The sequence below is a fragment of the Erythrolamprus reginae genome, chromosome 10 (genome assembly GCF_031021105.1).
Source record: "Erythrolamprus reginae isolate rEryReg1 chromosome 10, rEryReg1.hap1, whole genome shotgun sequence".
NCBI classification, from domain to species: domain Eukaryota; kingdom Metazoa; phylum Chordata; class Lepidosauria; order Squamata; family Dipsadidae; genus Erythrolamprus; species Erythrolamprus reginae.
This window is the reverse complement of record NC_091959.1, coordinates 46,982,092-46,998,478: the sequence shown is the minus strand read 5'-3', so window position 1 is coordinate 46,998,478 and position 16,387 is coordinate 46,982,092. Positions and strand designations below refer to the sequence as shown.

The 16,387-nt window shown below is 43.9% G+C and overlaps 1 protein-coding gene across 1 annotated transcript in view; it reads left to right on the top strand.

The window, feature by feature from the left end:
* MORC2 (MORC family CW-type zinc finger 2) overlaps positions 1 to 16,387 on the top strand; it is a 57,914-nt gene that overhangs the window by 9,262 nt on the left and 32,265 nt on the right. The window contains 8 exon segments of the mRNA XM_070763137.1: positions 8,100 to 8,190; positions 8,524 to 8,632; positions 8,744 to 8,903; positions 9,029 to 9,140; positions 9,337 to 9,462; positions 12,213 to 12,292; positions 12,623 to 12,705; positions 16,171 to 16,256. Of these exon segments, the coding sequence (XP_070619238.1) occupies positions 8,100 to 8,190; positions 8,524 to 8,632; positions 8,744 to 8,903; positions 9,029 to 9,140; positions 9,337 to 9,462; positions 12,213 to 12,292; positions 12,623 to 12,705; positions 16,171 to 16,256 (847 nt within the window).

Here is a 16,387-nt window from a genome sequence, read left to right as displayed (position 1 = left end):
AAGAAAAGACAGGAGTCATCTACAACATAATCTAAAACTGCAACAACTACTATGTAGGACAAACAGGCAGAAGGCTGTCGGAATGCATCTATGAATACCAACTACCCATCGGAAGCCATGCTGAAAATCATTTAATTTCACAATGTATAAGCAGATATAACCATCGTTTTAATTGGAAAAATGTAACAATCCTAGACCAGGCGAAGTCCAAAAACACCGGAGAATTTCCAGAAGATTGACACACTGACAAATTAGTCATCAATGGACACATAAATATGAATAACATCTATAGACTATTCTAAAGGGACTATCACCCAGCCCAAAAAAAGAACAAAGACCCAAACGCCTCTTCACCAGCGATTAGCACCCAGATCAGCATAGATTAACTTCAAAGTTAACTTCAGACCAACATCCCAGTCAAAAAACTGCTAAAGAGCCAACAGTAAACAGCCCAACCAAAGAATCTTTTAAGACCATCCCCACCAACACTGACAGAGTAAGCACCATCCTTACTACAGTAGCACTGATATTACCTACTTTGAGTAATAAAATTTCAGCAAGAAAATAAGCAAAGCTCAGAGATAACCAAGGACCCCATGCCAGTCGACTACCCTGTTTCCCCGAAAATAAGACGTACCTCGAAAGTAAGGCATGTCAGGTTTTGCAGAATTTGCTAATATAAGGCACCCCCTGAAAATAAGGCGTCAAGTTTACATACGGTACGGTGGAAAAACATACGGTACCATTCAAAGCTGTTCATAGTGGTACCGTAATAATGTCGCGTCCCCTGCTGGCCCCTTCCATCGCTTTGTACCGTCCAGTTCAGCAGACACAGTCTGCTGCTGTCTCACCGCCATTACAGTCTCCACTACAGTGCGTAGACTGTAGTTCCTCTGGTGGCCGGAAGCTGCAATAGCGGGAGTATACTGTTGTACGACAGTGTCTTGTTTTCAGGGAAACACAGTAGTAGACTGGCCCAGGCAATGCTGATTGAGTATTTCTGAGACCGCAAGAACTATACCTGTCTGTCACAAGGAGCACCCAGAACTCTCCACCAATGGTACAAGTTGGCTGGTGAAGTGGAGATTGACTTGGCAATGTTTCAGAAACACACTGGTTGGGAGCAATGAAACCCTTACATCCCAGAGAGGAAGGATTCAACCCAGATGAGAAAGAGAGGGGCCAGTCCTAGGCATCACAACATATGTTTCAAATGTGGTAAAGATGGCCATCAAGCAGCCAATTGTCCTTCCCAGGGCCAAACAAAACACTTGCAAAGCTCCCAAGAAGACTAAAGTAACCTTTAAACCCTGAGAAGGATCATTAAGAGAGATTTAGATTGTAGAGTTTACCCCATTGTCCAGAGACGATGTGGGAACTCAGATCAAAGGCCTCAGTGGATCTAGACAGTGACAGCGGAGAGAAGATGACCCTATGATAAGTGGCCACCTAACCCCAGTGGCAATCAGTATAGAACTAATGGTGGCTTCCTTGGGATGCAGTGCATGATGATGGTTTTACTGGACTTCAGGCTCACTCATTGCCTACCATAGTTAGCCTAAATGTAGAGGAAAGGCTTTGACCGCAACTTTGAGAGTTAAAAACTCTAATAGCCTTCTTGCAGTTAGATGGTTCGCTAGCAGGGGAAGGCTCAGCGACCATTTTTACTGAATCCATAGTAAAAATAAGTAAAAATGGGATCTCATGAAGAGACTTAGACTCATTGTAGCCCTGGGAATGGACCAGAGCTAGTCCTGTGGCGACAAAGCAGTAGGTATGGGTACACTGGGAGCTCTAGCCGTGGACCTGTACATAGGTGACTCAGGTCTAATGGTCATCTTCCTGCTGACAAGCAACAGTTGAATTCGGCATCTAGAAAAGGTACCCTATACATTGTTGCTTTATAAAATCCTGTCCAGCTTGCTGCAGTTGGAGGGAATCGCATTTCATGTGGCCGAGTAACAAAATTTCAAAGTAAACGTAAGGTGATACCCCTCATCATTGGCACATGGAACATACATGCACTTCAGACCAACACCTTAGCAAATCGACCAGACAGAAGAACAGCCCTAGTTTCCAGAAAGCTTGCAAGATTTAACATCGATATTGTGGCCCTGTGTGAAATTTGTCTAGCCAACAAAGGCCAGCTCACAAATACAGGAGATTGTTATACGTTCTTCTGGTGTGGATGCAGCAATAACGAACGCCGTGAATCTGGAGTTGGCTTTGCGATTAAAAATAATCTTGTCTGCCAGTCTTCTCAAGAGAGTGAATGATCAATTCATGACACCGCAACTCCCACTGGCGAGAGGAAAGCAAGCCACACTGATCAGTGTTTACGCACCCAAAATGACGAACCCAGATAAGGTAGAGGACAAGTTTTATGAAGATCTTGATGCCCTACTTTCATCTGTGAAGTTCATCGGCAAGCTGATTCTACTCTGCGATTTTAACGCGAGAGTAGGATCCGATCATTCTGCCTGGAGTGGCGTCATTGGAAAAAATGGAATTGGCAAATGTAACAACAGTGGCCTATTACTGAAGACGTGCGGCTCACGATGTGATAATCAACAATACCATTTTGCCTGCCCACTCACAAAAAGACATTCTGGATGCACCCACGCTCCAAGCACTGGCATCTTATTGATCATGTCATTGTATGGAAGAAAGACAGAGAAGGTGTAAGGGTGGTCAAGGCCATGCCGAGTGCTGACCACTGGACTGACCTGAGACTCATCAGCTCCAGATTAAGCTTTCACATCAAGCCAAAGCGACGTCCACAGGGAAACAAAGCTGCAACGAATCGGATCAATGTCAGTAAACTGAGGAACACAATCCACCACCATGGACCTCACTTTTGACACTGCTAGTCGTGAAGGCCTGTGGAGCATCATGTGAAAATTTGGGTGCCTTGATAAATTGGTATGTCAATTTCACGAGGGTATGATGGCCTGTGTGCTGGACAATGGAGAAGTTTCAGAGGTCTTTTGTGTCACAAACTGCGTCAAGCAAAGGGGCGTGTTGGTACCGACCTTGTTCACCTTAATGTTTTCAGCCATGCTGTCAGATGCCTTCCAGAACAGTTCCTTGGGAGTTAGCCTGATGCAGGATCAATGGGAAACTCTTCAACCTGCAAAGACTCCAGGCTGTCACCAAGATAAAGGAGACTGTGTTAGATGATCTCCTCTTTGCTGACGACTGTGCCCTGAATGCAAAGCGGTGTGAATAATTTTGAAGCAGCATGTGACAACTTTGGTCTCCTTATCAACATAAAGAACACCGAAACGATGCATCAGCCAGCTCTGGAAGCCAAATGCCAAGAGCGCACCATCACAGTAAAGGTACAAAAGATACAGTCAGGGAACCAATTTACATACCTTGGCAGCACCCTCTCCCGTGCAGTGACAATTGACATTGTGGTCAACTACAGAATCGCCAAGGCAAGCTCTGCATGAGCCGGGGTGGCGCAGCAGATAGAGTGCAGTACTGCAGGCCACTGAAGCTGACTGTAGATCTGAAGGTCAGCGGTTCAAATCTCATCACTGGCTCAAGGTTGACTCAGCCTTCCATCCTTCCGAGGTGGGTAAAATGAGGACCCGGAATGTGGGGGCAATAGGCTGGCTCTGTTAAAAAGTGCTATTGCTAACATGTAAGCCGCCCTGAGTCTAAGGAGAAGGGCGGCATAAAAATTGAATGAATAAATAAATTTGGCAGACTATTGGCCAACGTGTGGAACCGACATGGAATAAGCCTTGCTACAAAGCTCAAAGTCTACCGAGCAGTAGTGCTAACTACCCTGTTGTATGCCAATGACACTTGGGACCTGTATACAGGAGACATGCTAGGCAATTGAACCACTTTCCCATTACCTGCCTCCATAGAATTCTGAGGATCTGGTGGCAGGATAAGGTGCCTGGCACAAGTCTTCTCCAGAGCAGGCCTGCCATCAATTCCCATCCTGCTGATGAAAGCCCAGATACGTTGGGCAGGCCATGTTGCATGGATGCCAGATCATCACATCTCTAAACAGCTCCCCTGGTGAGTTGTCTCAAGGAAAGCGATCGTATGGGGTGTTCTGTCGAACTCTCTGATAGAATCCCCCCCAAAATGCACTGATACAATTTCAGACACACACACGTTTGAAAATTCAAAACAATGTTCTTTATAATGAAAATTCACTTAAACCAAGCCCTCTTTTGGTATAGCAAAGAGCTCTCGTCTCCAAACAAACTGGTAATTTGTACAAGTCCCTTATCAGTTCTGTGATACTTAGCTTGCAGCTGTGAGGCAATTCACAGTCCTTCTTCTTTCACAAAGTGAAACACACTTTGCCCTGATTTAGTTTCAAAATGGGGAAAAAGCAGCACACAAAAGGTCAAAGTCAGTAAAGCAGTCACGAAACACAACGATCAGATAATCCTCCACAATGGCCAAACCCACAGGCTGCTTTTTATAGCAGCCTCACTAATGACCACAGCCCCACCCAACCACGGGTGGCCTCATTTTCTTTGATAATAATCTCTCAGTTGTTGCTGCCTATGCATCGCTCTCCGCATGCGTGGCTGTATCATTAACTCTTGTTCTGAATCCAAGGAGGAGCTAGATAATTGATCTCCTTCTGAGCTGTCTGCCACACTCTCCTCCTCCCTGTCACTCATGTCTTCTTGGTCAGAGGAGCCTTCGTCAGCAGATTCCACCAGGGGCAAAACATCCACAGTCCTTGGGGCAGGAGCTGGGCCAGAGCTAACCACAACATGGGGGAACACAGCAAATTATACAAAGACACGTTGAAAGCCTCCTTCAAGTCCCTCGATATCGACACCACCTCCTGGAAAACCCTGGCACGAGATCAACCAACATGATACATGCTGATCCACCAAGGCTGCCAGATATCTGAGGCCAGAAGAACATTCATAGCAGAAGAGGAGCGTGCACTCCGCAAAGCCAGAGCTGCAAATGCTGCGACAATGGTGCCCACACATGTCTACCCAATATGTGGCAGAACATATCCTGCCCATATAGGCCTTACCAGCCACCTGCGGACACATCGCGTACAGCCCACAGCCCATTAGATCTCAAGGTCCTCTTCGAACACGATAGATGAACACCATCATATAATAAGTGCTCAAGAGTGGAAAATACAGTTGCAATTGATATAATACTTTGTTGTAAAAGCTGTACACATTATTACGGTCGACACTCCTAGGCCCTGGATATGGTAATTTTTACTAGACCTGGTTTTTTGTTTACTTTCGGCCTGGCTTGTTATATTTTGGATTGAGAAGTATTTCAGTACTGCGATTGTCTCAAACTTGTTTCCTTGAAACAGCCTTTTTTATGTGATATTTTCTTTGTATCGGAACTTCAGATTGTGCAGAATGCAGCTGCGAGAGTTATCATGGGCTTTCCCAAAAATGCCCATGTAACACCAACACTCCGCAGTCTGCATTGGTTGCCGATCAGTTTCCGGGCACAATTCAAAGTGTTGGTCATCACCTATAAAGCCCTTCATGGCACCGGACCAGGGTATCTACGAGACCGCCTTCTGCCGCATGAATCCCAGCGACCGGTTAGGTCCCACAGAGTGGATCTTCTCCGGGTCCCGTCAACAAAACAATGTCGTTTGGTGGAGCCCAGGGGAAAAGCCTTCTCTGTGGCGGCCCCGGCCCTCTGGAACCAACTCCCCCACGGAGATTAGAATTGCCCCCACCCTCCTTGCCTTTTGTAAGCTCCTTAAAATCCACCTCTGCCGTCAGGCATGGGGGAATTGAGATATTCTTTCCCCCTAGGCCTTTACAATTTATGCATGTTATGTTTATTTGTAGGGATGTTTGGTTTTACAATAAGGGTTTTTTAGTTGTTTTAATATTGGATTTATATGATGTTTTTTATTACTGTTGTTAGCCGCCCCGAGTCTATGGAGAGGGGCGGCATACAAATCCAATAAATAAATAAATAAATAAACTTAAAAGGTATATAAGGTATTCTTCACTTACCAACCATAATTGGGACCAGCAATTCTGTCACTAAGCTACGTAGTCATAAAGAGAAGTATGTGATCAACCTGTGGTGTGATTTTCAGCAGTGGTTGTTAAATAATTTACCGCGGTCGCTAAGTGTGTGTCCGCAGCTTGCAATTTCCTGCTGGCTTTCCCAGTGACTTGGTCGAAAACCGACAAACGTTACAAATGGCAACAATGGGGATGCTGGACCCCATGACCATTGTTAAGTGTGCCCCACTTGCCAAGTATCCAAATTGCAGTTGCTGTGATAGCCACAACTTAGAGGACTGTTGGTCACAAATCTGCTATTTTCGGTTTCTTCATAACTGTGAAGGTTTGTTAAATAGGCAGTCCATAACTGAGGACTGTCCGAAATAATTCAGTGAGCGGGAAATAACGAGAGGACTGTTTCAGAAATCATGCCAAGCCTGGGTCAGCAGGCTGATTTTAAAATAGGATGAGATAAATTCATGGAGTATTAAACTGTCAGTGGCTGCCAATTTTGATAGCTATTTAATAACTCCAATTTAATTACTAGTTATTAAGTAGTTAGCTTGGAGTTTTGATTCAGGCAGAAATTATAGTATGTCTTATATCCTGGCTTATTCAACAGAAAATGTTTTAGTCTAATCAAGCCCATTATATTTATATAGAAAAGGAATGAATAAATCATCTTCGTTGTTAAAATTATGACCTGTGGTGGTTAGGTTCTGTTCTGTCGGGCTCTCTGGTAGACTCCTCCCCAAAATTCACAAGTACAAATTTCAGACACACGGACATTTGAAAATTCAAAACAATGTTCTTTATAATGAAAATTCACTTAAACCAAGCCCTCTTTTGCTATAGCAAAGAGCACTCGTCTCCAAACAAACTGGTAATTTGTACAAGTCCCTTATCAGTTCTGAGATACTTAGCTTGCAGCTGTGAGGCAATTCACAGTCCTTCTTTCACAAAGTGAAACACACTTTGCTCTGGTTTAGTTTCAAAGTGGGGAAAAATCAGCACACAAAAGGTCAAAGTCAGTAAAGCAGTCACGAAACACAACGATCAGATAATCCTCCACAACGGCCAAACCCACAGGCTGCTATTTATAGCAGCCTCACCAATGACCACAGCCCCACCCAACCACAGGTGGCCTCATTTTCTCTGATAATAATCTCTCAGTTGTTGCTGCCTTTGCATCGCTCTCCGCATGCGTGGCTGTATCATTAACTCTTGTTCCGAATCCAAGGAGGAGCTAGATAATTGATCTCCTTCTGAGCTGTCTGCCCCACTCTCCTCCTCCCTGTCACTCATGTCTTCTTGGTCAGAGGAGCCTTCATCAGCAAATTCCACCGGGGGGGGGGCAAAACAGGCCTGCAGCATGTGGACGTCTCCCCCACATCCACAGTCCTTGAGGCAGGAGCTGGGCCAGAGCTAACCACAACAGGTTCTATGAAGAAAGAATTACATAACACTTAGTATGACACTAAAGAGAGTTTAATATTGTCAAATCCACGATCACTTTCATTATGTGCCTGTTAGCTGTTCACAGCCAGACAAAGGAAATGGATTTTAATTGTATTGACAGTTTGTTCATCTGTCAGGCGTCCATACAGCCTTGCATTTTAAAAAATTACATCATCACACGATTAAGAAATCAAAGGGCAACAGAAACTTTTAAGGAAATGCTTCCTTTTTTTTTTAATGACAAAACTATATGCTGCTGAAGCGTAACATCTAATTTATTGAATGAAATTATTTGGAACACACAGAATAAATGGATGAAAAGAGATGGTATGAAAATGCCGTAATATGGAAAATAGTTCCGTTTCCCAGTACAGAAAACAATATTTCTTGGCAACTACATCCACTCTCCCGCCCAATGCAATTATACCTTTTGTTATGATTGAAGATCAATTTGAAGCTTGTTGTCATCAGAAGAACAGAAGCCTCCCAAGTGGCTTTGCGAATCTGTTCTACCTTTTAATATATCTCCCTACCTTCTGGACAGAGATTACGAAAATTGAAACATACCTCGAAACAAACCTTTATATGAAACTTCGGTGCCTTGAGGGAGTTAGTAATATATGTCTATATTTATTGTATTACTTTCAGACGACGCTGCAAGTGTCATTCAGTTTGGTAAATCTGCTAAACGGTCGCCGGAATCTACACAGATTGGACAATACGGAAACGGCTTAAAATCGTAGGTATATGGAGTCCAGTCTCCCGAATGCTTTTTTTTTTTTGTTTCATTAAAAAAGAAAAAAAATACTTAATTGAAAGTAAGCCCCATGGAAAAGAGTATCTGCATCCAAAGACCTTCAGTTAAATTGAAAGACCTGGTGTCTTTATAGTCAGATTTCATTCTTCTCAGAAGCTGTGCTTTTCTGAATTTTTGCATAGCCCGTCTCCAGAGCTTAAGAGGATTTCTAGTTGATTAAACTAAAGTAAGCTTGTTCCCTGCCGTGTCGTTTTCAATATGTCCTACCCAGCAGGGTTGATTTTGATATTCCATGAGCTGAACTCTTTTCTGCAGAGGCTCCATGCGGATCGGCAAAGATTTCATCCTGTTTACGAAGAAGGAAAACTCGATGACGTGTCTCTTCTTGTCCCGCACGTTTCACGAAGAGGAAGGCATTGATGAGGTTTGCAAATATTCGCCTCGTTAAAATAGACAACTCGCCAGTTTTTGCAGGGCTATCGATATAGAATTATTCTAAAGCGATTTTTTGGTTATTTTAAAAAAAAAATTGCAGGTGATTGTTCCGCTGCCGGCCTGGAACGCCTCCACCAGAGAACCTTTGGCAGACAACATGGAAAAGTTTTCCATCGAGACCGAATTGATTTACAAGTATTCTCCTTTCAAATCGGAGCAGGAAGTGATGCACCAGTTTGACAAGATTTCTGGAGACAGAGGTAGTGTATTCAGCGTACTTTTAACAGATAGTAATCTTTAAAACCAAAGAGTTTTCGACGTATCGTATTTGTTCAGTGGGATGAATGCGCCCACGGGAGGATTAATGGCACTGTGTCTCTTGCAGGGACCTTGGTGATCGTTTTCAACCTCAAGTTGATGGATAATGGCGAACCTGAGCTGGACGTGACCTCCGATCCCCGAGATATCCAGATGGCTGAAACGCCACCCGAGGGAACGTAGGTTTGATAGAACCGGCAATCTAAGCTCCGATCTGATTTTTGTCTTTAATCAAGGATAATATAATTTGCATGCTGTTAACCCCTCCGATTGCAAACGATGAATTTAGTACGATAAGAGAACATTTTTTTTAGGATTCTGGGCGCTCTGCTCTCTCTCTCGCTCTCTGATGTGTAAGCCTGTGTTCTGTTTCAGGAAGCCAGAGCGCCGTTCTTTCCGCGCATATGCTGCTGTGCTCTACATCGATCCCAGAATGCGGATCTTCATCCATGGCCACAAAGTACGAACTAAGCGCCTCTCCTGCTGCTTATACAAGCCTAGGTATGATGCATAGCCAAGTTCTTTTGCAGTCACCGTTTTCTTCTTCAGATGTCAAAACAAACTAGTTGCTATATCCTCTTTCAGACGAAGGTCCAGTTGAAAAATCTTCTTGTGATTTTGCCAATCTTTCAGACCTCGGCTCGGCCCCTCTCATCACAATATACAGTGGTACCTCTACCTACAAACGCCTCTACCTGCGAACTTTTCTAGATAAGAACCGGGTGTTCAAGATTTATTTTTATTTTTTTGCCTCTTCTCAAGAACTTACAAACTTCCACTTACAAACTCGAGCCTCCGAAACTGTAACCGGAAAAGGCAGGGAGAAGCCTCTGTGGGGCCTCTCTAGGAATCTCCTGGGAGGAAACAAGGCCAGAAAAGGCAGGTAGAAGCCTTTGTGGGGCCTCTCTAGGAATCTCCTCAGAGGAAATAGGGCCAGAAAAGGCAGGGAGAAGTCTCTGTGGGGCCTCTAGGAATCTCCTCGGAGGAAATAGGGCCGGAAAAGGCAGGGAGAAGCCTTTGTGGGGCCTCTCTAGGAATCTCCTCGGAGGAAATAGGGCCGGAAAAGGCAGGGAGAAGCCTTTGTGGGGCCTCTCTAGGAATCTCCTCGGAGGAAACGGCCTCCACCCTCGCTGTGGTTTCCCCAATCGCACACATTATTTGCTTTTACTTTGATTCCTATGGGAAAAATTGCTTCTTCTTACAAACTTTTCTTCTTAAGAACCTGGTCACAGAACGAATTAAGTTTCGTGAGTAGAGGTACCACTGTACTTTAAATTTAGCTTGTATTAATCATCCAATTCTTTCATCAGCATGCACGATAATATGGTTATTTTTAATTAGTGTGATCTTTCCCCCTTTACAAGTCGTGCAAGCCTGCACTAAATCTTGTATCCAGTATATCCCTACTCCTGCCCTTGTGTAGTATTTGCACGTTTTTTGCCAACACAGATTAAAGACACTGGGAATGCTTGTGAAAGACTTTCAAATAAATGAACAGATAACTATTGCAGTTATATTTAACCAGCAGAAAGAAAGAAGAAAAGTAATTAAAAAAAATATCCTGAAGATCCAAAAATATGCTTAAAGGCTTCATTCTTCTTAGTTAATATCTAAAGTGTGGAATTCGAATAAATAAATAAATTATGGAGCCCCTGACAGATATGAGAAAAATATAGCAGAGCAGCAGACATTTAAAAAATGACTTTGCTGGGGCAAACCCTACTCAAATAAGTTCAATTTCTCCTAACTATTCATTGTCACATTTTATATACCACAGCACAAAACATGGTAATCTTATAATATTACTCAGGATTAACATCAGAAAATAAGAATCACTTGCATTGCTGATCGTTATATACTCCTGTTTTACTAGCCATGAGTAGGGCAATTAAAACCATCCTTTGCATGCTTCCCAACTAGCTTCTGACAAGTAAAGTTAAATGGAAATAAAACATCAAGTTCTAATCACATGAGAGGTCTGTTTAAATAACCAGGATGATTTATTTCACTGAATGAGAAGTAACATAAGCTTCTTGGGATCACGATATTTTTTGCTTGGTGTCCGTGGCACTTAACAGTTGCAAGGCAGGGTGGAGGGCAACCAAAGGAGCAGAGCTAGTGGGAGAACAGATAGTTAGGGGGAGTAGAAGGAGAGGTTGTCCCGGAAGAAGTGAGGTTTGGGTCTGGGAAAGACCCCGCCTGGAATGGCTTGGCTTGAGGGGAAGAGTGGGCCTTTGGCTAATGACCAGTGGAATTCGGTCGAGAACGGCAGTGCTGGGATTACTATTACTGATGCAATCACATAATGTCATGCTTTACAATGACATCACTTAGTGACAGACATTCTGGTCCCAATTACTGTTGTAATTCATAGATTGTATTTTTAATCTCTCAATGAAATTTCTGTTTGCTGTGGATAGTCAAATGTCCAGTCAGGTGGAGGGAACTTGATTATATGACCACATAAAAGCTAGAATCAACATCTTTTGGTTCTTTAAGATTTGTTTTATTTACTTAAGGTACAATTAAGGGCTTGTTACACTTAACTTTGATTGTGTAGTTTTCTTAACAGCAATAAGAACATTGTTTTCTATGGCTTTCTCCAGAATTATTTTCCCCAAGCATTTTGAGTTTAGCAAATACAGTGTTCCCTCGATTTTCACGGGGGATGCGTTCTGAGACCACCCGCGAAAGTTGAATTTCCGCGAAGTAGAGATGCGGAAGTAAATACACCATTTTTGCCTATGGACACTATCCCAAGCCTTCCCTTAAGACTTTAAACCCCTAAATTACCATTTTCCATTCCCTCAACAACCATTTACTCACCATTATTACTGGTACTCACCATTGAATAAGACACTTAGTGATCCTGATATTTGTAAACATAATTTATTAACAATAATATTTTTTTTTTGTTATTTATTTGCAAAAATTATTAGTTTGGCGATGACGTATGACCTCATCGGGCGGGAAAAACCGTGGTATAGAAAAAAACCCACGAAGTATTTTTTAATTAATATTTTTTGAACAACCGTGGTATAGGCTATTCACGAAGTTCGAACCCGCGAAAATCGAGAGAACACTGTACTGTGTGGCTTAGCTGAGCATACATTTGAAAAAAAGATGTTCCATTTTAAATATCCAAAAGAAATACAAGCCTTATGGAATGCATAGGTTTTTGAGGGTTACGAGCGTATTAATACATTTCCTCTCTTTTTTTTCCTTCTCCCTCTTCTTACAACTTCTTACAGGATGTTCCAGTATACATCCAAGCGCTTCAAGACTCGGGCAGAACAAGAGGTGAAGAAAGCGGAGCATTTGGCTCGGATTGGTGAGTCCCCGAAAATAAAGGAATGGGGAGCAGGAACGGCTTAAGGCCAATCAGATAATCGCATTTAACCAAGCGCACAAGTCTTGTACACATTCTGCGTCCAAACGGCGTCGTGTTCCTACATGAGGCTCCCCGAGTTTTCTGAAAATGCTGTTGTCTTTAGAAAGCTGCCTTGAGATTCCTGGAAGCGGCACAACATTTCCTACGCATACTGGGAGCCCTGCTCACTGGAGAAGCCGGGTCCGACAGCAAAGGCAGCCGAGATTCTTATGCTTCTGTAAATCAGATTGTACGCCGAAGACCAACTGTAGATTAATTTCTCTTTTACAGTGGAAGAAAAGGCACGAGAAGCAGAAAGCAAAGCCCGTGCTTTGGAGCTGCGGCTGGGAGGAGACCTTTCCAGAGAGTCCCGGGTAAATACACTGCACTTGACCGCTAACGTTGGTATCCGAGAAGAGATTTAGAGAAATCTGCTTGAGCCTTCTGGCTGTGCTTGGTAGATGGGAAGGACGAAGGTTCACGGTCAAAATTGCAGGAATGCCCTGATGATTAACTCTAATAATAATATGTGTGTATTTATGCACGCATGTATTATAATTAATAATAATAATAATAATAATAATAATAATAATAATAATAATAATATGTGTGTATTTATGCAAGCATGTATAATTGCCTGTTTTACTATTTGGAAACTTTCATGTCTGAAGTAGGAAGAGCCGGGCTGGCACTGTAGTTAGAGTGGTTATAATGCGGCACTGCAGGCTACTTCAGCTAACTGGCTGCCGATCGGTTTCCGGTCACAATTCAAAGTGTTGGTAATGACCTTTAAAGCCCTACATGGCATTGGGCCAGAATACATCCGGAACCGCCTTCTACCGCACGAATCCCAGCGGCCGATAAGGTCCCACAGAGTTGGCCTTCTCCGGGTCCCGTCGACCAAACAATGCCGTTTGGCGGGCCCCAGGGGAAGAGCCTTGTTTGTGGCAGCCCCGACCCTCTGGAATCAACTCCCCCCAGAGATTAGAACGGTCCCCACCCTCCTTGTCTTTCGCAAATTACTCAAGACCCACCTTTGTCGCCAGGCATGGGGGAGTTAGGATATTTATTTATTTATTTATTTATTTTATTACTTAGATTTGTATGCCGCCCCTCTCCGAAGACTCGGGGCGGCTCACAACATGTAAAAAACAAATCATAAGCAATCCGACAGATTTAAAATATTTAAATATTTAAAAAACCCCTAGGCCATTACAAGTTAGGTATGGTATGTTTGTGTGTATGTTTGGTTTTTATAATAAGGGTTTTTAGTTGTTTTATTAAATTGGATTGTTACATGTTGTTTTTTTATCATTGTTGTTAGCCGCCCCGAGTCTGCGGAGAGGGGCGGCATGCAAATCGAATAAATAATAATAAAATAATAACTGCTAGCTGTAGTCCAGCAGTTCAAAGCTCACTACGGGCTCACCCATCCTTCCATCCTTCCAAGGTAGGTAAGATGAGGACCCAGATTGTCAGTCCTCTAAGCTGCATTCTTGGTTGTTTCAGGTGGCACATTCAGATTCCTGGTACAGTGTTCTTTATCATTATGATGCGTTAGGGAGGATCCTGTGTCAATCTCTGTGTTGCATTCTGTGCCTGCTATGGTTACTGTGACAGGGATTTTCCTTGCCCTCTTTTATTATTTTTCTGCCTGATGTTGTTTGACATGCGTCCCTGTTGAACGTGAGTCACTCACTCTCTTACCTTCCAACCCGATGTTTTGTAGGCAGGCAGAGTAGTCGGTTTCTTTGTGCTGAACCAGATGGGTTGACTGGACCCGCACTCTTGCTAGGTAGCCCTTGCGTTCGCATTTTTGACAAATGACTTCCTGGTATTTGCATGTTGCCCTGGCGTGGTGATCCCTGCAGCTAGCGCCTTGGAATGACGCTTCCTCTGTCTTGGATTCAGGGTCGGCGTTTTTCCAGAGCACTTTCAGGCAGAAAACATTGTCCTCGGGTCAGTCTTCTTGCTCCGCCCATTCTTGGTGTACTGTAACAGGCTGTTGAGGACTTGTGTACTCCCTCCATTCCTTTAATATACTGCAACCGATTGTTTGGAAGACTTGGTTGCTCTGGCTTCGTCTAAAGCGGTCTGTAGGGTGAGATGTGGCTTCTCTTAACAACTGTAATCTCATGTCCCTTTCACTGCTGTTGAGTTGTTCTAACAACACATCCTCCAGCTCTCTAAACTCACAGCCTGCTGAGGTTTTCCTTGATTCATAGTCTCTCCCTCCTTGAACTCGTCGCTTCAAGGATTTCGATTTTTGGGGGAGCAAAACATGCCTGCAATGTGGTTTGTAGTGTGGCCCAGGGCGCCGTTCGCATCGGTGTTGCAGCGACGAGGGTCTTGGCCATGTCAAAAACGTCCGTCCATGGAGCACTTGAATCGCTTGCTTTCCTTCGTCCAGAAGCTAAAAGGCTGTGTCTGGATTTACCTCTCTTCCAATCCCACCTTCATCGCCAGTGTTCCGATGTTGAACGAAGAGTCAGGACACGGGTTAAATGAAGAACACAACTGCCTTATTAGCGACAGCTCACAACCCAGCAAAACTGCATCTGACAATTCTCCCTTTTATAAATCAGGGGGGGAAAACAAACTATATTAAAATGTTTAAAAGTCAGGAAAATCGTGAGAGGAAAAACGGATCGCGCTGCCTGGCAGAGTCAAGCAAAAATGAGCCTAACTGTGTCAACAACTTGCTTCTCAGCTACCGATATTTCTCCATGGCTTAGCCATTTGGTATGACGTCATCCGCGAGCGCGCCTTAACTAGTTCACAAGTTACAGGGAAATGTCAGAGAAATATCAGGGAATTTCTGGATGCCCTGGTGATGTTTTCTGAAATCAATAGAAATCATATGTGTGACTAGATTTTGTAAATTGCAGCTATACTGTATAAACAGGAAACGGTATTCAGCCCCCCCCCCCCACTGTGCTTATTGGAGTTTACGGCCTTGAGCAATCAAGCTGATAATTAAGAGAGGGTTCGCAACTTGGGCGTCCTGCTCGATCCACAGCTGACATTGGAACATCATCTTTCGGCTGTGGCGAGGGGGGCGTTTGCCCAGGTTCGCCTGGTGCACCAGTTGCAGCCCTATTTGGACCGGGAGTCACTGCTCACAGTCACTCATGCCCTCATCACCTCGAGGTTCGATTACTGCAACGCTCTCTACATGGGGTGACCTTTGAAAAGTGTTCGGAAACTTCAGATCGTGCAGAACGCAGCCGCGAGAACCACTGTGGGGCTTCCAAGATTTGCCCATGTTTCTTCAACACTCTGTGACTTGCATTGGCTGCCGATCAGTTTCCGATCACAATTCAAAGTGTTGGTCATGACCTTTAAAGCCCTACATGGCATTGGACCAGATTACCTCCGGAACCGCCTGCTACCGCACGAATCCCAGCGACCGATAAGGTCCCACAGAGTTGGCCTTCTCCGGGTCCCGTCGACTAAACAATATCGTTTGGCGGGCTCCAGGGGAAGAGCCTTCTCTGTGGCGGCCCTGGCCCTCTGGAACCAACTCCCCCCGGAGATTAGAACTGCCCCCACCCTCCCTGACTTTCGTAAACTACTCAAGACTCATTTATACCGCCAGGCATGGGGGAGTTGAGATATTCCTTCCCCCTAGGCCATTACAAGTTATGCATGGTGTGTTTGTGTGTATGTTTGGTTTTATAGTTGTTTTATTATTGGATTGTCACATGTTGTTTTTATCGTTGTTAGCCGCCCCGAGTCTACGGAGAGGGGCGGCATACAAATCCAATAAATTACTACTACTACTACTACTACTATTATTATTATTATTATTATGCTGAGATGTTTTTTCGTACCTGTAGGTGACCGTACGCCAGGCTCAAGACGTTGCAATAAACATGCGGAGGGAGGCAGATGTTAAAAAGAGGATTAGGGAGGCAAAACAGCGGTGAGTAGGAAAGATATGGTCCCTCCACGTTCCTTGCTTTTTTTTCTCTTTCAAATGAGTGGTTAAGAAGTGAAAATAGTGAGAAATGAAGTTGCATCGGCACTGAAAAATAGTATCCATTTTTCACACTT